At 36.7% G+C, this 13,463-nt stretch overlaps 1 protein-coding gene across 38 annotated transcripts in view; it reads left to right on the top strand.

The window, feature by feature from the left end:
* ANK2 (ankyrin 2) overlaps window positions 1-13,463 on the top strand; it is a 699,003-nt gene that overhangs the window by 198,235 nt on the left and 487,305 nt on the right. For 37 of the 38 annotated variants that reach the window (XM_074396581.1, XM_074396584.1, XM_074396585.1 and 34 more), the window contains exon 2: window positions 6,089-6,148. The exons of the other annotated variant lie outside the window; for it this stretch is intronic. In XM_074396581.1, the coding sequence (XP_074252682.1) occupies window positions 6,089-6,148 (60 nt within the window). The remainder of the gene's footprint in view (window positions 1-6,088; window positions 6,149-13,463) is intronic. 38 annotated transcript variants of the gene reach the window in all.

Genomic DNA, 13,463 nt, shown 5'->3' on the forward strand with positions numbered 1-13,463 from the left:
TGGGGAGCAGGAGGAGAGGGTTAAAATTTATCTATTGGGTACAATGTTCACTGTTTGGGTGATGGACACACTAGAAGCCCAAACCTCATCATGTATCTATGTAACAAACCTGTACATGTACCCCCAAATCTATCATTTAAAAAAGAATGTCTTTCCACTTATCTTTCTCTCTATTCTGCCTAGCCATTAAATAACGTAAATGGATTTAGACATTTACATGATGGAGTATTTTGGGTCACTCATTTATTCATTCAATATTTATTAGTGCCTACTTCATACTACTTCAGGCACTGCTCTAGATGCAAGAGATTCACCATTAAAAAACAATCTCTCGGGGGGCCGGGTGCGGTGGCTCAAGCCTGTAATCCTAGCACTTTGGGAGGCCGAGGAGGTGGATCACGAGGTCAAGAGATCGAGACCATCCTGGTCAACATGGTGAAACCCCGTCTCTACTAAAAATACAAAAAATTAGCTGGGCATGGTGGTGTGTGCCTGTAATCCCAGCTACTCAGGAGGCTGAGGCAGGAGAATTGCCTGAATCCAGGAGGCGGAGGTTGCAGTGAGCTGAGATCACACCATTGCATTCCAGCCTGGGTAACAAGAGCAAAACTCCGTCTCAAAAAAAAAAAAAAAAAAAAAAAAACAATCTCTCCCTCGTGGAGCTTACATTCTAGTGGCTGGGGTCCCTTGTATTAGTCCTAATCCTCTCTAGAGAGAAAAAAAAGAAAAAAGAAGCTCACAGTAAGCCGAGAGGATATGTCTGATGCAAGTTTGGTGTTTGGGAGCTGGGATCTAATTATTAAGCCTTGTGGAATTTTCTAATTGTCTGTTCATTATTAGAATATTGTTTCCACTGTGGCTATTCCTTTCTTCCCCATCCAAGCCAGCCTGCCCACTTGCTAGATGAATCTCCCTAAAGTTCCATTTTGATTATAGAATTCCCTTACTTAAAAATCCAAGGTACTACTCATTATCTATCAATAAAGATTGATAAATGCGGCCGGGCGCAGTGGCTCAAGCTTGTAATCCCAGCACTTTGGGAGGCCGAGGCGGGCGGATCACGAGGTCGAGAGATCTAGACCATCCTGGTCAACATGGTGAAACGCCGTATCTACTAAAAATACAAAAAATTAGCTGGGCATGGTGGTGCGTGCCTGTAATCCCAGCTACTCAGGAGGCTGAGGCAGGAGAATTGCCTGAATCCAGGAGGCGGAGGTTGCGGTGAGCTGAGATCGCACCATTGCACTCCAGCCTGGGTAACAAGAGCAAAACTCCGACTCAAAAAAAAAAAAAAAAAAAAAAAAAAAGATTGATAAATGCATAGCTTGACATTTAATACCTATAAAATCTGGCCCCAACCTACACTTTAAATTTTATCTTTCTGTTATGTTAACCCTACTCTGGACAATTGGTTTGTTTGTTGCCTCTTGAACTTACCTTGAGAAGTCCTGCTATGTACGTTTGCTTAAGCCATTATTAATCCAACTTACACTTTCCTTCAAGTCTTCTTCTTTCCTTCTTTCTCCTTCCCCCAATTTCCATTTCTATGCTGTCCTCTCAATTATGTCAAAACTCAGCTTAAGTTTCATCACCACTGTGAACATTATCCTCCACCAAACCCTTTAATGCCTGACCCACCAATATCCCATTTAGTTTACATTGCCTTGATTTATAAAACCAATTATGGATAAGACCAAGGTTTTATGAAGCAGAAAAAGCTAGATTTGGTTTCCTTTTTTTTTTTTTTTTTTTTGAGATGGGGGTCTTGCTGTGTCACCCAGGCTGGAGTGCAGTGCCATGATCTCAGCTCACTGCAACCTCTACCTTCCAGTTTCAAGTAATTCTCCTGCCTCAGCCTCCCGAGTAGCTGGGGTTACAGGTGCCCGCCACCATGTCTGGCTAATTTTTGTATTTTTGTAGAGATGGAGTTTCACCATGTTGGCCAGGCTGGTCTCAAACTCCTGACCTCATGATCTACCTGCCTCAGCCTCCCAAAGTGGGTGAGCCACCATACCCAGCCGAGATTTGGTTTTCACTCCTGCCATCGATTAGCAATATGGTGTTGGGCAAGAGCCTCACTTTTCCTTGTCTATAAAATGTTGATAATAGGAGGGTTTTCATGGAGTTGTTTTGAATGCCAGTTGAGATAATGTATGTAGTCAATATAGGTTTTGGTACTTGGGAACACGCTATAAGTTATAAGTTTTTATTATTTCTTTTGGTTTAATTATGTCATCTCCAACTAGATGGAAGTCACCTGTATAATGCCTTATACACTGTTAGTACTGCATACCTTTTTGTAGGAAGTCATTTTTTGGGGGGGTATTGGAGTGACCTTATTTAGCCCCTGGGATTTCAACAATCATCTGTTCATCCAATTATTCAGATACGGTTTTTAGTAGTTGTGACTGGATAACTATAAGGCATAAATGGAAACATACATTCCCGAAAATGACCGGAATGTGAGGGAAAGGCACTGTATCTATTATTTTTAGTAGTTGTTAAGAGAAAAAATATCAGGTTAAAATTAGTGAGTCTTCATCTTTATAGGAAGTTTTTAAATAAAGTTTAGGGAGGAAAGAGACGTGGATAAACTGATGCTGAAAGTATCTGTCTAGCTAAATTTTATTTGTTACAAATGGTTTTCAGTGTTGTTTCTTTGCAACCTCAAAGCAAAATCCCTGCCTTAAAAGAAGAAAAAGGCTGGGTGCGGTGGCCGAGGCAGGTGGATCACAAGGTCAGGAGTTTGAGACTAGCCTGACCAACATGATGAAACCTTGTCTCTGCTAAAAATACAAAAATTAGCCTGGCATGGTGGTGCATGCCTACAATCCCAGCTATTCGGGAGGCTGAGACAGGAGAATCGCTTGAACCAGGTGGGTGGAGGTTGCAGAGCTGAGATTGTGCATGGCACTCCAGCCTGGGTGAAAGGGCAAGACTCTGTCTCAAAAAAAAAAAAAAGAAAAAGAAAGAAAGAGGAATTAAAAAAGGAGATGTAATGTATTTCACAACGGAAAGCTATTTAACAGCCAGAGGCCACGAGAATCAAGTTGAATTGTGACTCTGAAGGCAGCCTGGAAAGTACATTTTAAACTGAGCTAAGCACAAGACGCTACATCATTAAGAGAGGAGAGTTACAGACTCGCAGTGAAGAGGAGAACACTTAAATTGCTCTTGAGTTTCTTGGAGAAGAATAAACATGTATGCAAAAGCCCAGGAACTGGTTTTTCAGTCTCAGAAGAAAATAATGTGTGTTCTGTCAGTGGAGCCGAGCATTCAAAGGCTCTACAGATCAGCCCAGTGGGAGCTGGAAGCAAGGACTTTTAAGCAGTAGCTTTGTTTGGTTGGCAGCCTCTTGAAATTGGGACTAAAATTAAAAGTAGTTGAGTGCAACCAGTTCTAAATGTCAGATGGAACACTTTGCTCAGCATGCCGCGCACAACATTGATTTTCCTATGTTCTATATTGTGTGAGACGTTGAATTGGGTTCCTGTTAGCACATTCACTAATATAAGAGCTGGAAAGCAACTTGGTTCACAATGAATATTCTGTGATGTTATTGTCTATATGCTTTGGACTTTAAGTGGGACAGGTTTTTGTGAACTTGTTTAATTCTTTTGATACCTGGAGGCTATGTTCTTCTCATTTCAATTTGATTAGCTTTTTTCATAGAAAGGTCTTATGAATGCTTAAATGTTGTCCTTCTAAATTTGTACTAAGGTACAGAGAAGATTGTTCACCACATACAAAATGAACTATGTGAATTTTTTTCAGGGAAGTATTATGCTAGCTATCTGTTAACTGTTGTTACATAGACAATTCCAAGCGAGTTTAAAAATGGTGGTTGTGATTTAAGTGTCTGAATACTTGTATATAATTTTAATCATATATAATATATATTTATATTAATATAAATGTATATATTATATAATATATAATATATAATATAATATATTTATACAATATATTATATAGTATATAAATATTATATATAATATATAATATAATATATTTATATTATATACTATATATAATTAAAATATATAATTTTATATATTTTAATTATATATAATATACATATATATTATATAATATATAATATATATGTATATAATTTTAATTATATATAATAACTTGTATATAATATTAAGGTTTATGTGAATGTGGACACCACATCTGTTGAAATTATAATCTTTTAATCTAGACATAGGGTAGATCAAGTAAGATAAGGGGAAGAAAGAGAAACCGTGACTATTCCTGGGAGTTGAGACAGCCTCCTGGGAAACTGAAGAATGACATTTCCTTGACTCTGTCTACAATAGCTCTAAATAGTTCACAGGTGAGAGAATGAAAACTCTCTGGACAAGAAAATCCAGGAATTGTTTCACATTGGGCTATGGTTTTCAAACTTTGAACTGCATCAAAATTATCTCGAAGGCTTGTTAAAACACATAGTATTGGGCAGCACTGTTGAGAAACATTAAGTTTACCCTGCCCCCACGGCTCCCTTGTGGAGAATACTTTGTAATTAGTGGTAGGTGGGTAACAGCTGCCTACTTGATGGAGTTTTAAGTGATCTAGAACACCTGTGTATTAATAAGAATCACCTGTCTAAGAGCAACTAAATACGTGGATGAAAGTCTGCTCGGGGCTTTCAGCCTGGAATGCCGTCAGCCTCTCAGCTCTCAGGCTGTTGGTTCCCCCGGATAGATCCATTCTGTTGTTCTATCTGGGTGTCTGCCTCTCAAATACCTTCAGCCTGCCTGGGTGGGGGTCTCCTGACGGAGCTGGTTCTCGGTACCCCACTCCCAGTTTCTCATTTGGAAGGTGGAGGCGGTGGGGTAAGAATTTGCTGCATCTCTAACAAGTTTCCAGGTGATGCTCTTTCTGCTGGTCTAGGAACCACTGGTATAAGGCAGTGATTCTTGCCTTATTTTCCCATATTTTAATATGCAGAGGGATCATCTTGGAGAGTTTGTAGTCTTTATAAATTATACTGAGGTGGGACTCAACAATGAGGTTTCTGAAAAAGCACCCTTAGTGATTCTGCTATAATCGGTCCAGGGATCTTAAGCCATTGGATCATTTCTTACACTTAGTGTTTGAGTCTTTCATGTTTTCATTACCATTCACAGGCTTGAATGTCAGTGAATGGCTGTTAGAGTTCCAGTATGCTTTGAAGAGTAAGAGAAAATAACATAGAAGCATGACCATATGTTAGTGGCTTAATGACACCAGAGGTAAAATAAAATCTCATGAAAGTATGATATATTGTGATACAGTATGTGAGCAGTTATCATAAGCTAATGTAATATAACCAGACTTTGGCATTAAAAGTTGTTCAGTTTCCTGATATTATGTAACATGTAAATAAACCAAATCTTTTGAAAGGAAGCAGCAAAAATGTAATAAAGAAAACTTTAGAGATGGATATATTCTGGCTCTGGCATTTACAATACTGGTCAAGTCATGTAAACTTTACCATGTTTAGTTTTTCTTACCTGTAAAGGAGACTTAGTAATTCTTATTTTATGACATGTCATGAAGGATAAATAGATGCTATGTATGAGATGGCTAGTGTAGCTTCTGATATATTGCAGATGTTTAACAAATGGCAGTTATAAAAGGAAGAAGAAAGAAAAGGCCACACTCATCTCTCATTTCTTAGTTTTTGTCATTGACTGTTAGGTAGGAGATGCTTATCCAATTTAATACTCTTTGGCTAGCAGTTTCAGTCAGTGCTTTTCCATGCATTTTAGACAGACTCTGAAAGTAAACATAATCTCAAGATTCTTAGGAATCTACTTATGATTGGATGGACATTCTCATATTTAAAAAAATTGATTTATCTTACATATTAATAGGCTATTTTTAATTTTATCACATTCTGTTTTGCCTACTTTACTGAACTCTTGAAATGTTTAAATATTTTCGTGTTGCTCTTTTGCATTTATAATAGTGACTTTTTAAAATGAAGAACTCTGTCAGCACCTGCTGTAAGCTTATTTTGATTTAAACATAGAAACTTTTTAATGATCAATTGAAGTGATTTCAAACTTCTCATATTTCCTCTTTTTTATTCTTTTAGGTAAGTAATGAAAAGAGACATGAAGAATTGATATTTCAGATGACCACCATGTTGCAAAAGGTACTTCTGGTATTTTAAATATATTACTTTAAAGGAATCTTATAAAAAGACATGGAGGTTAGAATGTAACTAAGTACTATTATGTTAAAAACAATTTTTATGAAAACAGATTTAAAGATGTTATAGCATTAACAATTTTGTGATTATAAGGAATGTAATGTACAATAAGACTTTTCTTTCTGTAGTTTAGGGAATTATTAACGGTATTAGTTGGGAATGAAAAGGTAAATAGATTGTCTTTTCCTCAAGATATTCATTGCTGGAAAAAGGGAGGAGGAAGAAAGAAATTTGAATGCAATAGACATAATAAACACATTGGGATTTGTTCACTAGAGTCCTCTATTTTCTCTAAGAGCTTAAGGATTTGTTTTCTGTGTTCAGAACATTATCTTCATAATTACTTATGAAATTGATTGCCATAAGGTTGTCAATAAAGTGATTTGATTGTAAATAATTCAAATAGATTGCATCCATGTGGAGAATGCTCCAGATTCTACATTTAAATAAAGCGGAAGGAGGGAAGAAGGAATCATTTTACTTAAATGATAGAATGTAAAAATTCTTAGTCTATTTATATCCCACACATGATTTGGAGAAATCCGCTAGTATTTTTAAGTCATGAATCTCATGTAGAAGAATTTGTTTCTTTTCTAGAAGGAATCTATGAAATATTGTGGAAATCATCTTATTTGATAACAGAGGAAACAATTACATGGTGAACTTATATTAGTTGTATGATACCATTAACATTGACAATCATGCAAAGATCTGTGGTGTTTCAGATGCAATAAATCATATATGATTCCTTTGTACTAGATTAATAATTTAATCCAAGAACAGAAGATATGTGAGAATACTAAAAGAGGATAAATCAACTTTTTATAAAATTGTAATTTTTAAAGTATTTCCTATTTTGCTTAGAAATTTCCTCAAGGCCGTACAAAATTCAGGTCATGCACTATTAAAGATAAGATAAAAGGAATGGGGACTATACCAGAAAGTTTATCCTCTTTGAATGATAATTATTTAACATAAATTTTCTATACTTTGTGGCTATTCTTTTGAATGTTAAATGAGAATTAGACAATTTTCTTAATGTTGATAATGATATGGCATTAATCAGTTTGGGCTATTTTCTTTTAGTTTGTTTGTTTGTTTGTTTGTTTTTTTGTTTGTTTTTTGAGAGAGGGTCTCCCTCTGTCCACCCAGGTTGGAGTGCCATGGCACGATCATGGCTCACTGCAGACTCCACCTCCCAGGCTCAAGTGAGCCTCCCACCGCAGCCTGCTGAGTAGCTCGAAGGACAGGCATGCACCACCGTGCCCGTCTAATTTTTAAATTTTTTGTAGAGATGGGTTCTGACCATGTTGCCCAGGCTGATCTTGAGCTCCTGAGCTCAAATGATCTACCCATCTCAGCCTCCCACAGTGCTGGGATTATAGGCATGAGTCACTGTGCCTGGCCAGCTTGGGCTATTTTTAGAAGGGCAGATATTACTCTACTTTATTATATAATTAGTATTATATGAATACATTCCAATACATTTTGCTTTCTTTGAGGTGCCAGCGAAACTTCCAGGTATAAAAAGCTAAGTCAGAAGTTGGACAGATGCATCTTAGAAGCTCAGAGGAAAGATCTGAGATTATAGTGTGATACAGGAGAACCAATTCCAGTTCTGGACAGAGAAGGGAAGAATAATGATTTGGTAGTGAGTGTCAAATGTTGCTGACAGGTCAACGAAGATGAACACATCAGCAAAGCAACTGGAGTTTTACATGTAAATGTCTTCAGTAACTTTGGCAAGGGAAGTTTTGGTGGAGAAATGGGGGCAGAAACCAGACCGGAGTGGTTTGAGGAGTAAATAAGGGAATGGGGTTAGCAAAAAAGATAGCTCTTTGAAAATTTTGTCAGGAAATAAAAGTGCAGAGAGTCCAGCGTCTGGATAGGGAAGTTGGGATGAGACAGAGTCTTGAACATGTTTGTTTTAATGGGAACAGTGCAGAAGAAGGAGAGAGATCGGAGGTATGGGTTTCTGAAAAGGAAGGACGTGATGGAGGAGGTGGTCGAGGAATAGAGATTACCCATAGCTAGTGAGAAGGACGACACGCATATTAACACAGCTAAAGCAATCTCTGTAGGACATACAGATACGGATAGGTTTGTAGATTTGGTAGGGAAAATTGAAGGAAATATCAAGAAAAACTTTCTGTTTTCTCTGTGAAAAAGGTGTGGCCAGAGTTGTTAGTGAGGATTTGTGGAAAAGAGTAAGGATTGAAATACTGTTTGTGGAGAAAGAGAGAGCAAGAGAGAGAGAGAGAGAGAGAGGTCAATATTAGACTAGGTAAGTATTAATGACTGAGAATTTGTAGTATCTTCAAACTCCTAAAATTTATGTGTATTATGTACATGAATATTACTTTCTGAAAAATCAGAAATCAGGTATAATCTGTTTTGAAGGAAGATCTAAGCAAGATTTGACGCTTCTCTTCTTAGGCCCTCAGTTCTGGTGCGTGTGCCCTAATGACAGCATTTTCATGCCAAAATTTAGGAATGCTTTTTGACCTTGAGGAAAGGATTACTTTAACACTCCAAAATGTATGTCCTGTTTGCCATGACTGAAGGGTCTGCTGTCCTTATCCAGGTGTCCTTGGGCTGGCACATTCTTTCTGCTCTGCCAAGCATTCTTTGGGCAGTAGAGTTAGACTGAAAGTGTTAAACAGGGCCTGAAGATGGAAGACTTCAGTTTGCTGACTTTGAATTATAAGAAGGTTAATATGTCCATTTCACTAGAAGCTCTAAATTTCTGCTTCTCATTTGGGAGTGTTTACTTGAGGGCATAGGGATCTTTATAAGACTGAAGAAATCTTTTAGTTCAGGTACTTAAAATTTTTCTTTTTAGCTGCAAAGCCATTTTGAAAAAAAAAATCTGGCATTAACAAAGAGAACTATTCTGATTGCAGTGGACATGGGGGAACCCACCCACTCATCCCTTTTCTTTCCCCTCCTCTTCATCCCACATTCAGGAAGTTTCCCTGAGACATCCTCATTGAATCTGGTGGCTCCATTGAACATTGTTTGAAAAGCACAATTCTAGGTGATCACAGCTATATTGAATTTCATCAAAATATGTAGTTCTTAAGATAAATTAACTGTGGTTTGAGGATAATTTTTTTCTTTACAATTAAAATAGGTTAGTATCTACTTTAACCTAAAGCATAAATTCTTAACATTGATAATTTTAGTGATATAGATACTAATTTTACCAAAAAAGGTCAAAAAAAAAAAAAAAAAACCCACTACTGAATATATTACAAATCTGGGATTTCAAAAGCCAAGCACTCCTTTTACTTAATTTTGTTGATCAGGATTACCAAAGTCTGTAAATGTGGAACCCTTCACTAAGCTCATGAGTAGAACTGTTCTTCATTGTCCTCGAAGGACAGACATACAACTGTGGCAGGGAGGATTAACTGCCTTAGTCTTGAGCAGCCGTGAAAGCATGTAGTATGAGTTACCAGCGTTGCTTTTCCATTAGGGTATGACTTTTTCTAGGGCTGAAAACATCCATAAAGTTGGAATTGAAGTTTTTAAGAAAACCACACTTTTATGTTAGAAACTAGATATTGATAAGGTAGAAAAGCCAGTACAAGAAATGGTTAAAAGAGGGCTAAATTGGAGTATGAAGAACTTGCTAACAAAGTTATAAAGACAAATTAAAGAGGACAGTTTAACTTGAGTTGCTGTTAACAGTCATAGCAGTGCAATGAGGCAGATATTATAAACTTGGTTTTATATTTGATGAAATGGAGGCTCATGCAGGTTAAGTAGCTTGTCAAATGCATACAACAAATCACCAGCAAATGTGGCAGAGCCAAAATTCAGATCCAGATCATTTTATTTTAAGGCCAAAATGGGCTGGTAAAGTCAGACCCAACAAACAGACAGCTAGGATAAGAAACAGTTGAGACTGGGAAGCAAGTTCAAAACTGTGAGAGACATAGCAAGAAAAGGGCTGGTCTTCAAAATAAAAAATGCTGCTCAAGTCAAATACCTCCAATGGCTACCTGCGAAAAAAGTGGCTGTAAGAGTCCAATCAAAGTTTCTATCTTTAGAAACTGCTTCCTCTTTACTCACTTCCTCGCAATCTTCCCTCTAAATACTATAATGACTAGAGTACTATCTCTGTGGGACTTGGGCCTCTTGGGCTTATGCCACCAAAAGCTGTTAATATTGAGGTTGAATGGGAAGGTCTCTGGCTAGCTGAGGACTCCCGGTGGTGTCCTGACTTTGGAAGTCTGGCTCGTTGATTGGGGTTGGGGGGCCTTGTCATTTCAGAATTCATTTCCTACTGAAGGTGAAGCAGCCCAGTCTGGCCTGCGTCCCTGCCATCTTCTATTCTGTTGTACATCCCTGAATCGCACATTAAGATCTGTATCTATCGGCACATGCAATCCTGTTCTAGTTATACAGTAGCAAGTCGCAAAAGGAAATGAGAATAATTAAAATGGTTAAATATGAAATCCTGTGGACCAGATATAAAATTTTGTCTCAAGTTTTTAAAAGTTGTTTTCAAGGCCTAGGAGGACCACTGGGATAACTAGAAGAAAACAGTGAAGACTAAACTTTTTAGATACTGAGGAATAGAACACTTGCATTAACATGATTATCGATAAGTGTATATTTCTGTTTGCATGTGATGCCCAAAATCTTTTGAATACTTCAGTGGTGTTAATTTCCCATCTGCTTGTGTAAATTAGGTATAATCTTTGAGCCATTTCCTGAAGTGATGGAAAAGTTACCCTTTGTTCTGGTCAATAATTGTAACATAATTTGCTTAAATTTAGGTATCCGAAGCTTTGTATTTTCTGGAATTCTTTTTCCTGAAGAATATATATAATTGGGAGTAATGATAGAGTTAGGTTTGTTCATTGTAATCCATTTATGAAGTGTTTCTAATGATCAAATCAAATGGGAGCTTTCTAGTCTCTGTCTCATCTAAATTTAATAGATATATTATCCTTATATTACTGTAACTGTGTTTTATATGCAATTCTTGTGACCAGAGAAAATAATTTTCTTTTGTTTCCTATTATTATTTTTTTTTTGTTATGTTTTGTTTTGGGCTAAAATGGTTTATAATCGACATTAAAACTTTTTTATGTCCTTATATGAAAAAAGATGAAAATGAAAATAAATGGGAGTACCATGGATTTTTCTGAAATAATTTTGGGGAAAAAGTATTCATTCTGTGATGAGTGTTTCTATACCCTACCTGGAACCAAATAAGGATTTTGTGGTCAGTCTATGTATAGCAGAGACTGTGTAGAAGGTATTGATATTTGATGAAAGTGAACAAAGTTCTAATGAGCTCATTCATTATTTGCTTTTTTCAAAGCAAATATTTTTTTCTTCCTTTCCCACAATTTCTCCATTTAATTCATACACATTAATTGTAATTCTAGAAATGTTAGTAATTCTTTATTATAGTTACTGTGATGGTCATAGAATTAATTAAGGACACAACAGTACCATTTGTGTCAATTATTATCAACTGTATTCTTTAGTGTTTAAAATTTTGCAAATAAATAAGTAATAGAATAAGCATGTTTTTCTTGGGCAAATAGTACAGACTTTTTTTCACAAACTTATATAAATCACAGTGCTCTCCAATATCTGCGTTTACATGCTTAGAGGCAAAACATCTAAAGAAACAGGATCTTAGCCTAATGAGTGAAGTAAATCTGAAAATACTGATCTCACAGAAAGGATCATGCCCTCCTCAGCATGATTCTGGCCCTCTTCATTTTGCTTTCATCAGCTGGGGCTGTTCAGTGGTGCAAAGAAAACATTGTAAAATGCTTACTGCTTTTAGAAGTGCTTCCAAGTTCTTGAAATAATGGTAAGGGTTGCAAATCTTATAGGAAGGACCTATCACGGAAAAGCTTTATTTAGTTGCACAGGGAATGGTGAACTGCAGTTACTGAGAGCTGCCCTAAACAGAAATACTTATAAGAAAGGGGTACTGAAGTATTCATTCTTGTAAACTTAAAGAGAACAATTGTGGGTTTCATTGCACATCTAAATCTAGTATCTCTAAAGGGGTCTGTGGCGGCCAGCACAGGAGAAAGCGCAATTCTGCAGATGGATAAAAAGGAACTGGGAATTCTCCAGCAAAACGGGTTGCATTTGGCGGATCTGCAGATAGGCATATTTCTGCTCAGTACAATCCGGCAAACACAGAGACTTCCAGAGGAACTAATTATCTTTTGTCTTTTTTTTTTTTTTTTTTTTTACCTTAGAAAGAGAATAATATTTGGAAGACAACTATTAAGAGATGTTAAAGGCAATGTTTAAAAAATGTTGCAAGAGAATTCTATGTTTAGCCTTCTTTTAAAAAGAATACCCATTTTTTAATACCCATTTTTGTTCCCAAAATAATTTATCATAATTTGCAGAAGCTCAAACCATTTGGTTTATAATTTGAAGACTTTTATTATTTGCCATTTTTTTTTCTTTTTGTAAAGGATTTTGTCTAGTATAGCTATTTTTCCTTTTGAACATGTAGAGTCAATATTATCAGTCTCTTTGTTTCCTAGGCTTGCCTCAAACTCCTGGGCTCTAGCGATCCTACCACCTCAGCCTTCTATACACAGTATATTTTTATGTTAAAACAGTTGATTTTACTTTGTACTTTTATTTATTCTAAACTTTCTTAATACAGTGTTTCTGATAAGGCTTAATTTTTGAATAATACATTTTGAAACTATATGTTCTTCCTCCCAACACCCCTCGAGATGGAATCTTGATCTGTCACCCAGGCTGGAGTGCAACAGTGTGATCTTGGCTGCAAACTCAACCTCCCAGGTTCAAGCAATTCTCCTGCCTAAGCCTCCTGAGTAGCTGGGATTACAGGCACCTGCCTCCATGCCTGGCTAATGCTTGTATTTTCAGTAGAGATGGGGTTTCACCATGTTGGCCAGGCTGGTCTTGAACTCCTGCCTTGTGATCTGCCTGCCTTGGCCTCCCAAAGTGTTGGGATTACAGGCATGAGCTACCGTGCCTGGACGAAGCTATATGTTCTTGAATTTTGCTCAGTTAAGTTTTGGAATTTCTATATGAGTTTATACCTTGAATTATCTGAATGGTTCAAAAAATCTCTTTATATCTTCTATTTCCCTCATCTGTACAAATTTACAGATTGCCTCATCTATAAACTTGTTAGATATATATCATAAAGTTGTACAGAGGTACCAATTTTTTTGTTCAGTAACTTAAATGCCCTATTTGGGAGTCAGAGAAGTTATTACATAGTGCA

This window comes from Saimiri boliviensis, chromosome 3 (genome assembly GCF_048565385.1).
Source record: "Saimiri boliviensis isolate mSaiBol1 chromosome 3, mSaiBol1.pri, whole genome shotgun sequence".
NCBI classification, from domain to species: domain Eukaryota; kingdom Metazoa; phylum Chordata; class Mammalia; order Primates; family Cebidae; genus Saimiri; species Saimiri boliviensis.